Source organism: Mastigoproctus giganteus, chromosome 6 (genome assembly GCF_048544385.1).
Source record: "Mastigoproctus giganteus isolate SK-2022 chromosome 6, ASM4854438v1, whole genome shotgun sequence".
NCBI classification, from domain to species: Eukaryota; Metazoa; Arthropoda; class Arachnida; order Uropygi; family Thelyphonidae; genus Mastigoproctus; species Mastigoproctus giganteus.
The window spans coordinates 57,393,146-57,415,291 of NC_143580.1; the positions used below are offsets into that span (position 1 = coordinate 57,393,146).

Genomic DNA, 22,146 nt, shown 5'->3' on the forward strand with positions numbered 1-22,146 from the left:
ATTGAAGCTAAGGACTGTACATATTTGCCATTAAATGTTTGAATTTTCTTCCAGATGAGTCTGATATCTGTGTCCTTTGTTATACTAGAGGAAAAGCTAATTCATGAATCATTTTTTGCTTTCCTTCTTATTTGGTGGAACTTGGCTTTCATTCTTTTAAAACTAATAAGGTTATTGGTTGTAGGGAATTTGTGAAACAAATTCCAAGCTCTATTTTTTTTCCTGTTTAGCGTATGTACAATCCGGATTCCACCAGTAATTACTGTGTTTGCATTTCCCAGGCAAAGATTTTGGTATTGTAGAGCTGGCAACTTGTAATATTTGATTAGGTATATGTTGTGTGACAATCTATGGGCTGGGATTGGATTATTTCATCATCTAACTGAACATCTGAAGCATACTCATTCCAGTGGGTCCTACGAAATTTCCAATTGGAGCAACCCGGCAAAGGGGGGTTTACCTGTTCTTGCAGAGGATTGGTAGATTATCACTATTTAGTGATTTTCAAGAACAGACCACTGTATTGGTACGTATGGAGGGAGAGCAGATTGGAATGTCTATTGCACTCATAGACCTGTAGGAAAATTAATATAAGTAGGCTCAACCAGTGTTCAAAAGGATAAGTTGACAAACATCAAGAAGATTTTCTATTAGTTTACCTCTTTTGTCGATTTTTGGAGATCCCCACAGCGAATGATGAGCATTGAAGTTTCCGAGCAAGCAGAAAGGAGGTGGTAGCTGGTCTATTAGATTTTCTAGATCATCTGAGGAGAACAAGGAATTTGGAGGAATATATATATATATATATATAGATGCTATTATAATAGCCATGCCAGTTTCTGCATGCACTGCCACTACCTCAAAAGGAGTCTGAAAAGCAACATGTTTGGATGGAATGTTATTTCTAAAAAAAAAACTGCCATGCCCCCATGTGCCGGCAAGTCAATATTCTTATCTCTTCTGAACATGGTATAATTTTTAATAATAGGACACACTTGTGAATTTAAATAGGTTTCTTGTAGGGATATACCTGCTGGTTCATAGCGGTTGATGAAAATGTGAAAGTTGTCTTTTACATTACGAAAACCTCTACAATTCCACTGAAGGATTATTTCCATTACGCATTCTTGTTGGTTGTTTTTGTTTCTGACTCCTTTTTGGTTGTAGCTTGTTTATAACTCTATTTTTACTTTGTCTATCTTAGGAAAGAAAGGACATGTCATGTCCATCTCATCGGTTGCGTGAAGTTCTAAAATTCCGTTATCTGAATTATTCTGTTGATCAATATCCATTTTGGTTGAAATCCGTGGTTGCACCATTGGGGTTTCTGTAACTTTTGGTTTCACTTTTCACTTGTTGAAGGCACATTGGCTGGAACAGAAATTGGAGTATTGCTGGCTTGTTCAGTTTTTTGTTGTGAAGGAAGAAGTTTGGGAGAAGTGAGCATGGATTGTGGCCAATTGGCAATATATGTATTAGGAGAAATTATACCTACTAACTGGACCTGTTTAGCAGCTGTTGCATATGTACACTTTGGCTCCATTTTGATTATTTCTTTTCTTTCCTTTGAATAAGTAGTTCACAGGAAAGAAATTTGTTCTCCACTTTATATTTCTGTATTTTTTCCCCTTGCTTCCACAGTTCGCATATTTTGAAGAAAGCCAGGTAATTTACCAGGTTTTGAAGAAAGCCAGGTAACCTTTACAATTTGGGCAATGAGGAGTGGTAGAATTGCAATCACATTGGTTGTGCTCATTTCATCTGCAATTAGGACATATTGCCTCACCTCTACATGCAGTCTGGGAGTGTCAATATTTTTGGCACTTGTAGCACCTGATTGAGTTTGAGATGTAAGGTAAGACACAGCAATGTAGATAGCCTGCTTTTGCAGATGTTGCTAGGATAGGAGAGCTAAAAGTGAGGATTATGCTCCTTGTTGGAACAAGAATACCATCATCACGAGTCACGATCCTGCTGGCTTGGATGACTCTGTTCTTGTAGCTTTTTGACTATTTCCTCCTGTGATATATTTAATAAATCCCATTCTGCAATTACTCCTTTTGAAGAATTTAGGGGAGGCACTGGGAGTGACTTTTATTGGATGTCCATTGAAAGTAGTCAGGTTTAATAACTTTACAGAATGCTGGGATCTCATGGTCTCTACCAGAAAATCCCAAGACTGGAGTCGCCTTACTGATTTTGGTGAACCTGAGGTAGCCTCTAAGCATTTCTGCACAAGGAATGGAGACAGTTTACTCAGAGGCTGGTCTGATGTAGAGTGCAGTACGAGGAATGCTGGTATCACCTCTTTAGGATTTGTTTTCAACCTCTTGGGTTGAGAAAAGTCATCATCGGTGTGATTTGTCGCTAGTTTTGAGCTCGATGGCTCTAAAGGTGGAAACATATTGTTATCCATCTTTGCTCCTTTCAGCTCTGAGAGAGTGGATTTCTTCTACCAGGTTACTGGTCCCACCACGGAGAGGCAGGAGCAGTGCCACTAGAGTGATCAAGTGGTGTACAAGTTAGTATATTAGTTAAATAGAAAAAATAAAAGTGGTTGCCTTTCTGAAACTTAGTTACAGTTCGTAAGACTAAGTTTAATATTACTTAATGAAAATGTAAGAAAACTTTTAAAAATGAAAACTTTTATAAATTTTTAAAATGCTCTAGAAATCACTGAGAACCGCTTGATCACTATAACGCTTAGCAGCCGGGGCCACGTGTGTTCATAACCACAAGTGAATTATATCTGTAGAAGTGCATGTTCGTGAGCCAATTTGCATGTTGTGGGGGCTAAAAATCTGGAATAACTAAAATGTAAAACTTCTTACAGACAGCGTTTATAAAGTCTGGCCTTTATTGGACCACCTGAATGGCACAATGCTAAAAATTTATTATCTTGGGAAATAGCTGATCATGGATTCGTCCACTAGATGAATCCATGATCTTCTGAAGAGGCCATCTACTTTTCCGACAATACATACAAAATAAAAAGCACAAGTATGGCATAAAACTGTTCATGCTGACTGAGCCAAATGGTCTAGTATTGAAGTCAACTTTCCAACCAATTCACCCAGGAGCACTGGGTGAATTGGTTGGAAAAGGATATTCTGCAAATGTAGTTCTGAAACTTATGGAAGAGAAATTTGTACATTGGATATTCTTTGCATATGGATAATTTATATAATTCCTAAGCACCTGCTATACAATTACCCGAGGCCAACACATACTGTACAGGTACACTGCATGCTGTTAGAAAAAATATTTCAAAGAACATCTCAACAGCTAAGCTAAAAACAGATGAATGTACTTGCAGGATGCTAACAGTGTGGCTGTTTCAAAATGGAAAGACAAGAAAGAAATTCTAATAATTTCTACTGAGTTCAAGCATGAAATGATAGAAGTCAAAAATAAGAAAGGCTAAATGAAGCCCAAATCAATTCTGTTTAAAATGGTGGGGCGGTCCTCTGTATAAAACAGCAAGGGGAAAATAGTAATTTCTGAATAAGCAAACTAATTCAGGTAGCTCAGGATTGATTCATGTCATAATTAGTATTAGTAACGGCCGTATGGTGCAAGAAAGCCTATGGCTTATGCTGCACCAGCCAAAAAAAAAAAAAAAAATCCGAACAAAACAATGATAAAAACAAAAATTAAATAAATAAATAATAATAATTAATAAATAAATAAAAATAATAAAATGAAATTAAAAATTAAATAAAAAGGAAATTAATCCTATCATCCTATGCGCTTCCCTTACCCGAAAGTACTATCCAGATGACCTTTGAATTTCCCCAAACTGTCGGCCTCCACCACCCATGAAGGCAACTTATTCCAGTAATTTATAACTCGCTGGCTAAAATAAAACTTCCTGCAGTCCAATCTAAACATTTCCCCGCGTAACTTGAATTTATGTCCCCTAGTTCTAGCATCATTTATAATCTTGAAAATTTTGTCCTCATTCATTTTACTGATGCCTCTCAGAGCCTTAAACACCTCAATCAAATCTCCTCTAAGGTGTCTAGTTTCCAAACTCTGCAACCCACATATTCGAAGTCTTTCTTCATAAGGACGCCGCCCTTTTGCCGATCTCACCAGGCGAGTTACCCTTCTTTGCACCCTTTCAAGAAGCTCGATGTCTTTCTTTAGGTGCGGTCTCCATACTTGAACACAGTATTCCAAGTGTGGTCTAACATAAGCCTTATATAATGGGATTATCACGTCCCTATCTCTACTTGCAAAAGTTCGATAGATCATCGATAGGACACCATGGGCCTTCCTTGCAACCTGTTTACAATGCTCAGAGAATTTCATGTCTGACAGTATCGTAACACCCAAGTCCCTTTCCTCCAGTACTGGGTTTAGTTGAACTCCACCAAGTGAATAAGTTATTTTGGGATTACTGTTTCCCAGGTGTAATACCTTACACTTTGTTGGATTAAAGCACAGCTGCCATTTTTCTGACCATTCTTGAAGTCTATCTAGGTCTCTCTGAAGAAGCTCAGCTTGACAGTGATCATTAACTACTCTACCAATTTTAACATCATCTGCAAATTTAGACATCACGCCCTCTATCCCTTCATCAATGTCGTTTATGAAAATTAAAAACAACAGTGGTCCTAATACTGATCCTTGGGGAACCCCACTTCTTACATCAACCCAATCTGAGGAATAGCCATTTATCACAACCCTCTGCCTCCTGCCCTGAAGCCATCCTTCTATCCATCTAAGGATTTTCCCAGTGATTCCAACCTGTTCCAGCTTATAAAGCAACCGCTCATGTGGGACTGAGTCAAAAGCTTTGCTGAAATCTAAATAAACAATGTTGAAATTATTTCCTAAATCCAGCTCGTGAGTGACCCTTTTGAAATAGCGAACCAGATTTGTTAAACATGATTTTCCCTTTACAAAACCATGCTGAGTATCCTTGAGAATTTCAATTCTATCCAAATGATCCTGAATTCCACCCTTGATCAATGCCTCCATGATTTTCCCTACTACTGAAGTCAGACTGACAGGTCGATAATTTCCCACTTCACTTTTAGAGCCACCCTTATGTATGGGAGATACATTTGCACTTTTCCAATCCAAGGGAATCTCCCCAGAGTCTAGTGATGCTCGCATAACCAGCCTCAGTGGTTCAATGCACTCGCTTGCCGCCTCTCTCAAGATTATAGGGTATATTCCATCAACTCCAGGAGCCTTACTAGTCTGTAGGCTTGAAAGTTTTTTCATTAAATAATCTTGCGAAATTTCAATATCATTAATTACATATTTTTTAACTTCGCTCCCACAATTTCCCATTGCCACAAAAGGCTTTTCATTTGTAAATATCGATGCAAAATAACTGTTGAGTTCATCTGGAACGGCAGCTGGTGTATTTATTACTATCCCCTTTCCCTTACGTAAAGGTCCGATCTGGTTTGTCCTGCTCTTCTTGGCATTTATATATGTGAAGAATTCTTTATCCCCCCTCTTTGCTCTGTTTGCTAGTGATTTCTCATAAACTGCCTTTGCCTGTCGAACCTTTTCTGTGGCTCTATTACACATCACCTTGTAGCTGTTATAGGCTTCAGTACTTTTTATTACTCTGTAACGTTTCCATGCCACCTTTTTCTGCTCAAGTAATGTGGCAACTTCACTATTCATCCAACTTGGAACCCTTCTCGTGGAGTATTTTTTTAATGGTATATACGCATTCAAGGCATCTGTGATTAATGTTTTAAAAGCGTACCACAGTTCAATTGTATTCATTCTCTGCGCGATATCTACCCAGTTAATAGAGGCCATGTAGTACCTTAAGGCATCGTAATTTCCTTTTCTGAAATTAAAACCCATTCCTTTGCCTTTTACTTCTGCTACCTCTCTCGTCATCATCCACCGTAGAACTAGTTGTGCAATTAAAGTTACATATTACATTATGTGTAAAGCCTTTAGAAAAAGAGAAATTAATACTTACCCTTTTTTGATGATATGGAGGGAGACTGCTGGGGTAATATAACCAGTTTATTCTCTCTTGGTCGAACTTCTGTTTTTCTTTTAAACTTATAAAATGGACGCTGGTTTCTATCTTCTTTATGTAATTGCAGATGTTGGCCAGGAGGTGGAGATGCACCTAAAAAAAAGTTTATTTTAAATGAACTATGATTATTTACTTACCACTGTATGGCAATATTAATAATAGTAAGCCAGCCATGTCTTTTTGCTACACAGTACTAGGTTTACAAACAGTTGTGGAATAAGAATAGAGTAAGTGTGGCAGTTTAGTATGTGGGGGTAGGGGGATACAGAATGAGTGCAGCACTCCAACACATTTCCAGATTTGGCTTCTGAATATCATATAAAGCTTTCAATATATCTAGTTACTCTGCAGAAGAAATTTAGACTTATAGTAAAACTGCTCAAACCTGTTAAAATTCCTTGTTAAGGAATAAACATATGTATTGTTGTGCACCTTTCAGCACAAAAAGGTGGAACGGGGAGGGGGTATCAAGAAGATCACAATATACCTGCCAACAGTTACAAAATTTGTTAACAGATGGGTAACATATGCCAGAAAACTTAATTGAAAACAGATCCAGACCTCCCAAAAACTTACTCAATATTTTCACAAATACACATGGTCTCAGTGATATCAATTTTCATCTGCAGTCTGCCAAGACCCACTTTTCCAGACAGAATCTCAATTATTGATTGATTCAACCACTGCTCATCTGTTGTCCTGATTATTCACAATATGATTCCTTTTAAAGCTGGTCTTGTGCATATATCTGTCTGATATTCCCTCTCAAAGAATAAGTAATTTGGAATATCCACTGTTCAATCTCCTCTGGCTTAAAATCTCTCTATCCCATTCTGCCAAATTCATCTGCTACCTCTCCTCAATCATTCTTCCAAGTCTTAATCACTTGGAACCCTTTCAGTTACATTCTTTGACACCTGACTTTCTGCAGTCCAACTTACCTAACAATGAATGAATTTTCCTTGGCGATTTTAATGTTCGCAACTCCAGTTGGCTTCCGTTTTCTAGTCATATATGGACCCAGCTGGTCAAGATGCTGAGGCTTTTGTAATTACTAATGACCTCACACAGATTGTTCATTTGTCTACCATAATATCAAACACACACAACACTCTTGATCTTCTTTTTCTCACAAACAAACCTTCAAAGTATATGGTCATGGCGAGTTGTATTCCACACACCTCAGATCACAACTTAGTAATGGTCTCTTCTGCAATGGAGCCTTTCTCTTGTGGCCATTCTCAGCCTCGTGTTGTTTGGCATTATAAGAATGCAAAATGCAATGACCTATAAGATTTTTGTTCTTCTTTTCTTTGATTACTGTTTTAAATCTTCTGATGTCAATGTTTTCTCAGATCATGTCGGCGAAATTATTTTTGTAGGGCTGAAATCCTTTATTCCACACCCCACCTTAAAATCTGTTCCTTTATGCAAACTTGGTTTTCCAAAAAATGCACTAAGGCTGTTCAAGATAACACATTGCATATCACGAGTGACTTGCATCCAAATCTCCAGGTTCATTTTCCACCTACCCTAAAGTTCGCAACAATTGTAAAGTTTTATTAATCAGTCCAAACTAGAGTTTGAAATGGCAAAGAGAGGAAAACTTGCTTCTTGTCCAAATGGAAGTCTAGCATTCTGGTCATTGCCAGCTCTATTGGCCACCACATTTTCCCAACTATATTCCCACCCCTGTTAAAACCTAATGGTTCTATTGGCTTCTCATTTAAAGATAAAACTGACATACTAATATCCAACTTTTCCTAAGTCTTGTGTTGATAATCTTAGTAAATGATCTCCATCCATTCTCAATACCCTTCACTCAATGCCTCCCATAGTTTTCTGTCAAAAGGATCAGAAGAATTTTGAATCTTGATGCCAAGAAAGCTCCAGGTCCTAATGGTATTTCTCCACTTGTTCCAAAAACCTGAGCTTACTCCTGCTCTGTGTTGCCTTTTTACACTTTCCTATTCCACTGGTGTTTTTCCTTCTGCTTGGAAATTTGCTCATATCCAGCCAGTTCCTAAAATGGTAGCAAATCCCTACCATCCAATTATTGTCTCATTGCACTTACCTCTACTCTTTCCAAAGTAATGGAGAAATCCATTAACTACTAACTTCTAAACTATCTTGAAATCTTCTATTTGATCAACGATCATTGATACAGATTCTATTGGTGACATTTTGGCTTATGTTTCCCCATCAATGGAAAAATTCAATGGAAAAGTGTGGTGAAACTCAATCTGTTGCTCTTAACATTTCTAAATGTTTTTGATTGTGTTTGGCATAAAGGTGTTCTTAGCCAGCTTCTACCTTGGGGGTTTCTAACTTTTTTTTGCAATTAGGTATCCAGTTTTCTTTCTGACTGCCCTCTGTAGGTGATGATAGATGGCACTGTCTTATAATTTCTGGGAGAAAGAAGATTCACTTCTTTCTCCCACTGTTTTTCTCTTGTATATTAATGACCTTCTTTCATTGAATGGAAATCCTATCCATAGTTTTGCTGAATATAGCACATTGCCTTCCAGTTTGAGTAAACTTGCCTTGCCCAAACAGTTTCATCTTCTTGAATATCCTCTACCTATTCCTTAATGCCAACTTCAGATAATTCTCCAATGGGTCAAAGATAACTTTGTTAATTTCAATCCTTCTAAAACTTAGTCCTGTCTTATATCTCATAAAAAGGGTTCTTCTGCTCCTGTTCTTAAACAACACTCAGATTTCTAGACAAGATGACATCTCTCTATTAGTGATTATCCTGACGTCTAATCTCTCACTCTTGCCATAAGCATATCATGAATATTATTTCTTCTGCATCTGAAAAACTGCATTTTCTTTTTTGCTCTCAGCATTCCTTTCCTTCAAAACAACTACTCCCTCTATATCAATCCTAAATCTGCCCTACTGTGGAATACTGTTTGCATATCTAAAGTGGTGCCATAAAAGCTCTCTCAGGCTTCTAGACTCCATTCAAAAGAGGGCAGTCAGGTTAATTAATGACCTGTCTCTCATACAGTCTCTCCACTCTGTCTCACAGATGTTCTATTCCTGTTGCATGCCTTTTCCATGTGTACTAATCGTCTGAATTGGTCTCTCTCTCTCTCTTTCTTTCTCCCCCCCCCCAAAACCAGTGCCACAACCAGTCAATGTCCATTTACAAATTCCAACTCACAGAACCAACTTTTCTTCTTCTTCATTTATCCCTTCAACTTCAACTTTTTGTAAAACTTTGTAGAACTTAACATGTATTTCCTGAAAATTAATAACCTACAAAAATTCAAGTCTGTCAACAGAATCTTCTTCTGTCTTCAAAATCTTTTACCTATGCATGGTACTAAATACTATAAGTTCTAATACCTTTGGTCTCTGTGTTTTCTTAAAAAACAAAAAAAAAATGCATATAATGGATTGAACAAGTGCTTGTTTGTTTGTTTATATCAGTGATATTACAATATAAAATTAATCTTTTCTCTCAATTTAGGGATAACACAACAAAAGAAAAAACAATAGTGAGTAACAAAAGGGAACAGCAGCATTTGACAGGTGTAAAGGACATCCCATTAAAGAAATGGCTAAATTTGCTGACGTTTCAGAAAGAACAGTAATAAGAGTTTTTAAAGAATGGTGTGAATCAAAACCAACCAGAAATCAGCAGCAGAATTATGGTTAAAGTTTGTGCTAAGCAAGCATGATCAGCTAAGAATATCACATATAGTAAACATGAAAACAATTTCAAGCAAGAATGTTGCAATGAGAAATGCATAACATGCATATCTGAAGAACGGTCACCTGAAAAAAGACCAATGTTAACCGCTATGCTAAAAGATAAAAACTGGACTGCTGATGATTGGAAAGCTATGATGTGGTCTGAAAAATCCAAATTTTGTTTATATGCTAATGATGCCAAGCAATGTATTCACATGAGAAGCAATGAAGCATTTCATGCAGAATATGCAAGATGCTGTACAAGTTGGGTACAAGTTGCTGTACAACTTTGGGGATGGGTGTTTTTTTTTTTTTTTTTTTTAACTATAATGAAGCGGGTCCCCTACTTTAAATACTAATGAGGATGAATCATGCTGGCTATACAAATATTCTGGATCATCAGGTCATTCCTATTTGCTGAACATTTAGAAGATACTCATGGATTTGAGACTCCTGAAATCCAAGATGACAACTGTCTAGCTCATAGGGCTTCTACTGTTTTACACTGGAATAATGAACCTGAGGGAATGGTAGAGCATTTAAGCTGACCAGCCAAGTTGCCAGATTTAAATCCTATGGAGAATGTATGGGAGTAGCTTGAAAAACAAGTGAAAACACAACAACAGCATTCACAAAACCTGAATTACAGGCTCAATTGTTTTCAAAACAACTAATACTGATATAAACTATTTAAGGGGTCTAGTTGAATTGCTACCATTGAGAATTCATGAATTGATTCATGCAAAAGGAGTCATACATTATTAATTGAAAAATTACACAGGTAACTTAATTTTGTGTGCAGTATCTGTGTTTCTGAACAATGCACCAGTATAATCAGCACAACTCAGATTAAGAGTATGTTCTATGACAGAAGATGCAAATAAACATTCATCACATATGACATCACCATGAAATCCAATATCTATTTTTACAATTTTCCCCCCTTACTGTTTTTATGCTTATTTGCTTGCAGATGTCTGATTACATTGCATGCTTGAAACTGGAAAATCACATCAACATACAGTAAACAAGGCAAACATGTTATCTTTTTCAAGTTTTACAATAAGGAAGATTTTACATGGAAAATCTCGTGCATATGTCTTCTGAAATTTTACATTGCATTTCTTTGGCATCTTACTGAAAGACATTAACTAGCTTCCACCGCACAAGTCCATGAAAAATCACACATAAGAACAACACTATTATCAAGTGTTTTTATTTTGCAACATAGACTATCATAGCACACCTAATGACTAATCTGTTATTGAAAATAAGCAGAAATTCACAAAATTTAAATCTATTTTAATGTAGTTTTATTTTATTTTTTTGTGAAAAGAAGGAGGAGAAAAAGTGAGTTTTTGCAAAAAAAAGTAAATGGAGAGAGAAAAAAAAAAAAAAAAAAAAAAAGCAAGATGGAGAAGTGTCAAATCAAGTAAAAAAGACAGATTTGCTATCATAAATCCAGAGAGTTGGCAGATATATATATATATATATATATATATATTGGAATTATGTCAAATGACGTTTCCTCCAGTATGGCTATATGTCTGCACATTCTTCCTCATGGTCATACCTCTGCTACTCTGAGTAGCAGAGGTATGACCATGAGGAAGAATGTTCATTTTCATTAACTTTTGCCAATTTCTCCAGCTTTCTTTAAAATTTCATTAATTTTGTTGCTTTTATATGTATCTTATATTTTTATATGTAAGGCTATCCTGAGTGTGTGTGTGTGTGTGTGTGTGTGTGTGTGTGTGTGTGTGTGTGTGTGTGTGTGTGTGTGTGTGTGTGTGTGTGTGTGTGTGTGTGTGTGTGTGTGTGTGTGTTCTTTCAACATTATTAGTTACTTCCATTTTCAAGTTTATTTCAAAATTTATTTCAAATTTGGCATGCTTCACAGCACACTAAATAAGAAACTACATATCATGCTTCCCACAGTGTAGCAACCATCATGAGAGAATGTAGGTTTCATGTTACCATCTTTACTATGTGAAAACAATAATAAATCTTTCAAAAACAACTAGGATAAGACAGTAGATGTTTACTGAATTAGTGACAGAAGGAAAAACAAGTAACCTGAAACTAAAAACAGCATCTCTGCTTGTCCAGTATCATGCCGCTCCAAGCAAAAAGCCAAATAGTTGCAAAGATGGTGGCATGTCACCTGACAGGCTCTCGTACACAATTTCTACATGAAAACTGTATTTAAAAAAAAAATAAAAAAAAAAGTAATGCAGTAAAAGTTTAAGTATATTTAGGAAGTTATAAATAAATTCAGATTTTTAATAATTGATGAACAGTTAATGTGAGAATATTATTTATGAGGTCACCTGTCAGGTGACATGCCACAACTGCCAGTTTATGACAATTTAATGATAAAACCCTGATATAAGATTGAGGCAGTAATTACATGAATTGATTAATGTAATTACTATGGTATCATTAAAAATCATAAAACAAACACACACTGAAAATCTTTGTATGCTCAATACCAGATAGTGTAAAGCTGTTATTACATGTTCTTGGATAGTTAACTGACAAAATAACAATTATAGTTTTAGGTGAGTAACAAAACTTCTTTTAAAAACTGCCACTAGTTCCTGATATTTTGCCCATTAGTAAAATATATATTTTTCTTTTTTTTTTTTTTTTTTTTTTCCAACAAGAAAGAAAAAATTTTTCTTTTTTCTTGCCAGTCAATATTTTCTTTAGTCAATGTCACCCTTAACAATTTAAAAAATGTAATTGTTAAATTTTTTGAGCAAAAAAAAAAAGTTCAAAGCAATATGTATTAATTTTTCAAAAAGCAATTTGTATTAATTTGTTCAGAATTGCATATTTGCGCCACTCAAATTTAAGCTTATTAACTGCACTCCTAGAATTAGTACGAAAACAGATAAGAGGTACAACTTATGTTCGTTATGACAAAAAAGATCCCATGTAATTGCTTACTGCAGTGCTTTTTGCATGAATTTTCCAGTTAGATTTAGGTTAATTTTAGAATTCTCTGTACTTACAAGTGTTCAACAATTTCCCACAATCTAACTGCCTTACTGAGTTTCACTTCTCTCACAAATGCCCTGTAATCCCACAATTGATTTCTAAGTCAGTATATGTCCCAATAGGATGGTTCAAAGCAGTATAATAATCAACATGCCTCTGCCCATTAGCTGCCATTAATGTAGCATCTTCCCCCCAACTTAAGCTAATGGTTTATCAAACACCTAAATTGGCTTCAATAGTACCAGCAAATATTCTTGCATCTCTTTTATTCAAGTGCATCCTACCTCAAGAAAAGAAGTCCCACTGAAAATATATCTGCTCCTATTACATCTATCCCCATTTATTAAAGAAATTGAGTCACACAAATTTAAAATTTGTTAAGGTAGCAGTTCTGCTTCCTGCTCATGGTGTTCTCTCCCTGCAGCCAGGTGTATGTGAGAGTTGAGTTGGAGAGCTGAATACCAGATGGTCCCTCTGATTTAATTTCTTCTAGGGCATTAAATCTTTTCAGGAAGTCAACCTTTTCTAGCAAAATGATAAGGTTACACACAATTTCCACACTCTGCCATCTCCCACCTAGGATAAACACTGCGAGTCTTAAATGCATGAAAGAGTCTTCATAACACATCTTTAAAAAAAACTTTTTTTAAAATTAATTTAAAAAACTTGACTCCTTTCACTTTGGCCCTAATAATGGAGTGAATGAACGGAAATTTGCGGTTCTGACACTGCCTAATCCATTCGAGCAACACTTTACACTATAAATAGACTGCTGATGTGAACAAAGTTTTTCAATTGACCATTAATTCAAGTACATTACCATCAGTGTAAAATCTAAGCAACTATTTCATCTGTTTTGTAAGATGATAAATTATATATGAATCAATCCAAATTCTTCACTTAATCATTTTACAGAAGCACCTTTTGCTAATTTCATGAAAAACTTTGCTTTCTTCTTTACACTCAGCACAAATTGTTTTCTTTTGGAACTCCCACTAGCTAGTGGCCTTTCAGACAAGTTGGATATAAAAAATAAGGGTGAAAAATAACTCTAACAAAGGTAACATTAAACTGACAATATGCATGCAAACAAGGCAATCTGCCACCAAACTACTATGTTTCATTCACTCAAACTGACTACATTTTGAAAAACAGTTTCAAGAATAGCCAGATTTCTGGATGCTGTATAAAAGGTCTGGTACCTGCAGAGGATTACTACCTCAATACAATCATGTATCTAGTTCCAACTTTCTGACTCATGATAAACTATAAAATACTAATTGTGTACCTTATTGCTATATTATGCATATCATTATTGAACATTTTTCTTTTGTACTAGATTTTGTCAACTATGCACAGTACAAATTCAGAAAGACTTTACCTGATCACTGCAACACATATGACCAATAATTATGTTAATATGCAAAAACAATACTCATAATTTAAATAAAGTACTATATCTTTTGTAATAAGGATTATGCATTGATACATATAATCTCACTATCCTAATGTGTGGCTCTTATAGTCATAAAAAGTTTTCTACTAGATTAAGCCCTAGTCATAAATCATGATGGACAATTTGTCAAATGGCATTTTACTTTATTAGGTTCTCAGGCAAGTAAAATTACAGAAATATAGTTTAATAAAAGTTTATAAGAAATTAAATTCTTACCTTGGTGGACAGAATGGGAACTGTGTTGTGTAGGATGAAGTGTCCCATGAAGACTTTGTGGTGTCAAACCAGGTTGTAGAGGATTAGGAGCTTGAGGATGAAACTGGGGTGGTGGATATGGTGGCTGAGGGTAAGCAAAATATGGTGTAGCTGTTGCTGCTGGGGCAGTGTTTGGAGCAGGATTTGGATTCTGCAATAACAAAGACCACTAATTCACTATACTGCTTTTGTCACTACCCAATTTTTCTAAATTGCAAACTCCACATGACTATAACTTTGGGAAAAAATTCTTAGTTTAAGTTTAAGAAAATTCATATAATAAAAATTTGCATACTAATTACATTATTAAATAATAGAAACTGCAAGTTTCTCTTACTTAGTAAGGTAATTTTTTCCACTATTTCTGTAACTTGTATTTGCAGATATAAAGCAGATTGGAAAAAAAAAAAAAAAAAAAAAAGTTAAATCATTAAAGCATCAGCATTATTATTTCTGTGTGCTTGGATAGTTGCCCAACAAAACAGGGAATTCAAATTAAAAGACACCTGCATCTACTCACTTATTTTTAAGTTTAGGAGATTTGTCACCTTGACTTTTAGTGTCATATCAATGGGTAAGTTTCTCCAACACAAACAGACCTAGATAAGATAATATTTAGAAAGAATATATATATAAACAGAGTTGTTTAGATGATGAAATTCATATTTATACATCTCAATTCATCTGCTTTTAGAATATGCTTGCTATCACATTCCCCAATCCACAACAGGTCTAACTTGTAGGTGGTATCCTATATTGCATAAACTATGAACTATTGTTAAGTTTAATCCAGGCTAGTGCCCAATAAAAAATAAATAACAACTTCACCTTCTCCCCACAAATTGGAGGAGACAGAACAGATGTATGTTTATGGCATTCACTGATAAATAGATGGAAGGAAGTTATACTGACAGGACAGCATATTGGGCATACCTTCCTTGCATATCTGCTTCTAGGAGATAATCCTCTGCTCTGTTCTATCTGCCAAATACAACCACATTAAGGCACATTCCAATTGTTTATCCATCATACTCAGCCAACCTTGCCATTTCTTTCCAATCTTTGGTAAACCTGCAAGCATCTCTGACTCTCATATGCTTAATGATAAAGATAGTTAATTATACTGGAAGGCTGTTGTTATGCAGGTTTCACAACATAAGGATAATTAAAGGTAAAATTTGTCTGTCAGAATCAGTATCACAATATCCCTTTTAGTTCATTATGGTTAGAATATAAAAGTTCGCCTATTATTCAAAAACATTTAATACAAATCAAGAGTTTTAGTTTTTCTTTGTCACTAAGCATATGAAAGAGTAAGTGTAACATTTGCCAAAGATTGGAAGGAAATGATACAAATAGCTGAGTGGGATGGAGAAACAATCAGAATATACCTTAATGTGTACGGGAGGCAATTTCTTAAACACAATATTGCCAATCTCTGCTGTGACTCTTCTTGTGTGTTCACAGAAAATTTCATGTTTATAACTATATTCTTCTCCTTTACAAAGGGTTCTGAAGTGTAAAAGGTGAATGAAGATGGCAACTGTTGAAAGAATGAAACACCATGTAGTCATTGAGTACCTTCGTTTAAAGGGAATGTTGACAAAAGAAATTCATGAAGACATGCAGCAAACATTAGGGGAACCTTGTCCTTCATATGCCATGGTCAAAAACTTTGTTGCAAAATTAAAGTATGGATGAGATGAGAAAGATGCACCACACAGTAGGAGACCTGTCACCATGTTGACACCTGCATATGTGGATGCCATTCATGACCAGATCATGCAAGACTGCACAATAACATTGAAGCACTCGACAACATTCAACATCTCTCATGAACAAGCTCATGATATTATGGTGAATGTTTTAGGAATGAATAAGGGTTCTTCGGGGCAAGTCCTTAAAGCACTAAATGCAAATCAAAAGTGGGAAAGAGCGGGGTGTTGTCACAAAATTGTGCAGCATTTTGAAGCTAATGAAGCTCAGCTTTGGAGGCAATATATCACTATGGACAAAACATGGGTGCATCACTTCAACTCTGAAATAAAAGAAGAATCAAAACAGCGGAAGCATCCCTCTTCTCCCCTCCCCAAAAGGTTTAGTGCAGAAGTCTGCTGGGAAAGTTGTGGCATCTGCCTTCAGGGATGCAGAAGGAGCAACCATGGTTGATTTCCTAGAATGAGATGCCACTATCAATGCTGGGTATTATTCTAACCTACTCAGCTGTTTCCACGAGGAATTGACAGCAGTGCGTAGCACACGCTTCTTGATTAGATCAGGGTTCGAGCCCATCACCACCAAATACGGAGGATGCGGAAAGGTCAGGGAATGACCACCGCATATCCTGGAGCAATATGGCCTTAGTTGCTAATGCTCCTAAAAACCAAATAACAAACAACAAACGAGGAACTGAAGTTGAAAAGGCACAGGAAATTGGCCAAAGGAGTCACCTCACATCAAGATAATGCACCAATACACACAGTGTTTGTGACTCTGGTTCAAGCTATTACAGCATCCACCCTACTCGCCGGATTTGTCTACATCGGCCTATTTTCTACTTCCAAATCTCAAAGAGGACTTTAAAGGGCAAAAGCTTGACAGTAACAATATCATGATGGATGCAGTCAACAACTGGTTTGAGTCAAAATCTTCTGAATTTTATTTTAGCAGGTTACAAAAGCTAGTGGATCATGCCAGACAGTGTGTTGATTTAAGGGAGGTCTATATTTAAAAATAATATGAATTTTCACAACTTTCAAGCATTCCTTCTATGAGAAGCTAGAAACTTTTCAACCTCCTCTCATATTTCACAGACAGAATGAAGCAGAGGATCTTCTCCTAGAAGCAGATATGTTGTAAAATTTCCATGGGCACTGTTCTTCTAACTGGCTTCTATAATTCCCACTGTCTCTTTCAAAACAGTCCGAACACGTGCAGCCAACGTCCATTTACTGTCCAACTTCAAAACTCACAGAACCAACTTTTTGTTTTCCTCGTTTATTCATTCAACTGCCGTTTTCTGGAACAACCTTCCTTCATATTACAGTCTACAGAAGTTCAAGTCCAATGTCAACAAATATCTTCTTTCGTCTTCTCAACCTCCAACCCAAGCACGGTACTAAATACTATATATTCTAATACCTCTCGTGTTTGAGGTTTACACACACACACACGCATATATATATATATATATATATATATATATATAAAAAGGTATGTCCAATATACAGTCATGTCAGTATAACTACTCCTCCCATCTATTTATCAGTGCATACCATAAACATGTTTTTTTGTTGTTTTTTTTTTTTAATTCAGAAAAGTTAATCGTACAGTTGATCTCTTTGGTGTTTTCCCCAAACAGAAGTATATTTGGCCTGCAAGACTTCTCTATAATCTTTAAAAGGTGCAAACTGAAAGTTGGATATATTACATTCTGGATTTTTTTTCAGCTCAATCATTTCTCAGATTCCAGCATGATTGGGAATCCAACAGGCAGCAACTTATACTCTTGCTTTTTGAAAATGTTTGAATTGATTACTCAGATGTTGAATCAATGGGTTTAAGGAATGTTTATGCAGAGTCAATACTGCACTAGAGTCAGTATCGATGAAAGCAGAGAAGAGAAAAAGCTGATGCTTGTAATACCATTCAAGGATAGTTTAAAAGCATGTCATTCCACTGCAATAGTACTGCAAACAAGAAGCAAGGCAACAGATATAGTTACTCCTGGAAAAACTATTTCACCTATTCAATTTTGATCTATTTGTATAAATCTGATAATTGTTTCTATTTTCAAAGCTGTACAGCATATGGAACTTCTGCATAACAACTGGGAATATGTCCTTTTTTTTTTCTTTTTTCTTTTTGTAAAGTAAGAGACAGATAAAGACATAGCTGACAGTTAAGGAGGCTCTGATTTTATGTCTACAATATGACACAAAACTATTTGCAAAACTCAAGTGTCTGAGGAGTAATCCTACTGGTTTATCACCCATCACAGTTCATGAATAATGGACCACTTTGGATGTATAATTGACTGCATATTTTCATTAGATAATTTCATCGAAGATGTAGTAGAGGCTATGATGCATCTACACACATGCTCTAAATTGGAGGAGTTTTAAACTTTTAAATGCTCCTAGAGTTATGCAGAAATTACTGTTGTGAATGGTGTTTAAATACTGAAATATGATCCATCTAGCTGAAGCAAAAATAAGAGATCCACAATCCAACTGAGGTCTAGTCATAGTTTTATACAAAGCTAGTAATGTGTATTTCTCAGCTGCCCAGGCCATTGAAAATAATGTACATAAGACATTAAGTTTTGATAGGCAGCTAGTTGGAAGGCTTAGTATATGCTCATGAAAGTTTATTTTATTATTTAAGGATAAGCTGGAAAAATGAGAAATTTTTAGTTCGCTAATAAAATTAAATTCAAATAGCAAAAATATACAGTACTCTTAAACTAATCACACAGTAAGTGTCATTGACTTCTTTCAAACTAAAAAAAAAAAGGAAGTGTGAAAAAGTTAAAAACACGGAATACCACTTTTTCCACAGACGAATTCCTACTCTTCATTTCAGATTTGGGTCATTTTGCTTTTCTTTTGGATAAACAAAATGAGCCGAGAAGGGAAATTAATTACCACCATAATTTTATCTTCTTTGGACTTAGCAGTATTGTTATCACGCAAACAAAAAAATTGAATAAATCTTCCTTTCTCGCGTTGTTATGGTATGTGAAAACTAACCCACGTCCTAATTCTGATAAAAATAGGGCCGCTTCTATAAGGGAAATAAGAAAATGGTTTTAACGTCGAGAACGCAATTGTATTTTAAAAATATCTAACCAAAACAATGTCGGCATATCGCTTGGTATTTACTCACTAATCCCAATTTGTGTCCTGTTTCTAACTGCTTATCTAAACTACGGTTGCCTTCATAACAAGGAAGTACTAACTTGATACACTCCTGACCTATTTCGACATCTGTGCTGAACACATGAAAATTGGGAGGGACAGTTACGGCTATTATTTCAATGTGACACGCCAGTCGCACCTTCTCTATTGTCATCGGAAATTAATAATTAACAAAAAAAAAAAAAAAAAAACATTTTGAAAAAAGAAGGGGGGAAAAAGTACTACAGAAAGGATTCAACTTGAGTAGGGTTGATTACGTAGGCATTAAGAGAATCGAGGCAGCAGCGTATACCTGTAAAACTGCGTCTATTTTATGCTAAGTTTGCCTATTTCCAGTTAAAAATTCCACTTTATAAAATAAACCCTCAAAATTTTTTCCCGAAATGGACTAACACAGACAACGCTAACTTAGTTCATCCACTTTCCTGACTGGTAGGATAATTAGTGTCTTTTGTACATTCAACATAGCATGAATAAATTTAATTAATAAATAAAGATCTTATTACAAAAACCATTATTGCAATATTCCATCACAGGAATAGGCTAGGGATTAACGGATGATATTAATTTTAGTTTAGCATAATTAATTTATTAGCAGCAGGGGCCCACATCTGGTGGGTATGGGCTTGGCACACCCAGGATCCTGAGCTGGATATCATCATTCTTCTCTTTCTTGGTGATTCCTTTCTACTCTCTCTCTCTCTCTCTCTCTCTCTCTCTCTCTCTCTCTCTCTCTCTCTCTCGATAACACGGGATTTTTTTTTTTTTTTTTTTTTTTTTTTGTCTGATGCAGCATAAGCCTCAAGCTTCCTTACACCATATGACTAATAATAATAATATTATTATTGGTTATTTGTCCATGATTTGGGGGGAGTCCCCCGTGACGGGTACTGCTACCAAGTAAGCATAATGGTATGTATATATTAAGTGCAATAGCATCATTAATACACAGCCATTTCTGAATAAACAGAATATTTATAAAGCGGCATCGTTTTAAGTTATATCTCATATTGTGAATACCTTCACAACGAATTGCCATGATATTGCACTATTTCGAATAAGTAACGCTTCACCTAAGGAGAAGACAATGTTACTTATTCTCAGATAGGTACCACCACCCAGACGGCACCGTTTCAGGGCTATTTGGCCCTTCTTCGGTGGGTGGGTAGGTACCCAAGTGATGCAAGTAATATATACATAATCTAAATTTGCTCGCAGCTTGAGGTTTTAGTCCTAAATGGGTCTTAGTAAGCATAGTGGTTGTTATGTTTTATTATTTTAATATTACATTTATCATGTGTATAATACTAAAGATTTATTTTAATAAAATCTTTGTGATAGCATGAAAAAAGGCTGAAGGTGCCAAACAGAAAATATAGTGCACTGAAAGTTGAAAACTTGCACTAAATGTGCAAGTATTCAACTTACATATAAGCCATTGTTCATAAACACTGGAGGGGGGGAAGGAATTCAGCGTTACCTATCAAAATATCGAAATATAAAAAAGAACCCTTTTTACTTATAGTGAGCTTTTCATTTAGTCACCTTGGAAGCGCCATAACGGGAGTTTACTGTATTTATCAATTTGCTGTTAATAATTATTTATTATTTTATATTTTTGCGGAACTCCAGTCGTCACTCATCGTTTCTGGCAAAGACAAGTAAAGTCGTACAAATCTTGAATGTACCCGCTGTGTCATCTTACAGCGGAAAACCTAGCCTTGGAAGTACAGTACGTACTCATAAAATTAATCTGGAGCCCAGGCGACTCTTAAGTACAGAGAATAATCTGTGTTGTGTGATGGAGTAACCTATGTTGCAATATCTACTGATCAAACTCAATGATGTTATTATCTAATTTAGCAATTCTGGGAATTTTATTCTTCTGATGATGGAACATAAAACAAGTTATTGAATCGTTCAAAAATTTGGTCAACTTTATACTAAGCTATTGATCTATATTCAACATTTTCTATTTGTAAAAGAATAAGAGAAATTTACCTCAAATATGATAGAACACTTCCGTATGAACACTTCCGAACTCTTCAGAAATTAAAACGGATGCAATTTAAATCTTTAAAAAATTGCAAAAAGTTTTGCAAATTTTTTTTTCGTTAAATCAATTTTTTACTTAATTTTTAATTGCGTTAAATTGATTTTTAATTGTGCTCATTTGATTTTTAATTATTGTTAATTATTTCTTACTATAATGTAAGATTTTCGATTTTTTAAATGGTTTTCATTTTAATTTCTGGGGAGTATCATATTGAGGTAAACTTCTCTTTTTCTTTTACAAATATTGATATCAACGTAGAAAGTATTGAGCATTATAGCTCTGGTTCATACTATCAAATTCAACATTTTCGAAACTGAATATATCTTGCATAAGAAAACCCGAAATGTATGGGTTTTTTTTAAATCACTACTAAATGAAGGGTACTTCCATGTACCACTGGCCTGTTTTGTCTTTCTGTTACCTCTCTGTATTGTATATATAGGCTCCTCATCAAGAGCTAATAAACGGATTTATTATGTTATGCATAATGTTAATAGCTATTAGAATGTTTAAAATATTGTGTTTTCATATTCAGTTGCCTACAGAGCTTGGCAACTAGACATCTTAACAAACAAACAAAACCAAAACAACAAAAAAAAAAATGGCGAGTGTGCGCGAATGCACCGATAAATAAATGGTAAGACATCAAGTTGCAAAGGCACCTTTCTACCTTCCAGTTGAATATTAAAAATAAACAAACGTCGCGTGCACCGGAAACGAACTGCATGAA

The 22,146-nt window shown here is 35.4% G+C and overlaps 1 protein-coding gene across 2 annotated transcripts in view; it reads right to left on the bottom strand.

The window, feature by feature from the left end:
* The window catches only part of LOC150084315 (fibronectin type-III domain-containing protein 3A-like), a 441,928-nt gene that overhangs the window by 215,978 nt on the left and 203,804 nt on the right, over positions 1 to 22,146 (bottom strand). For both annotated transcript variants that reach the window (XM_090375975.1, XM_090375974.1), the window contains exons 3-4: positions 14,403 to 14,592; positions 5,960 to 6,115 (exon numbers count right to left, since the gene is read on the bottom strand). In XM_090375975.1, the coding sequence (XP_090232101.1) occupies positions 5,960 to 6,115; positions 14,403 to 14,592 (346 nt within the window). The remainder of the gene's footprint in view (positions 1 to 5,959; positions 6,116 to 14,402; positions 14,593 to 22,146) is intronic.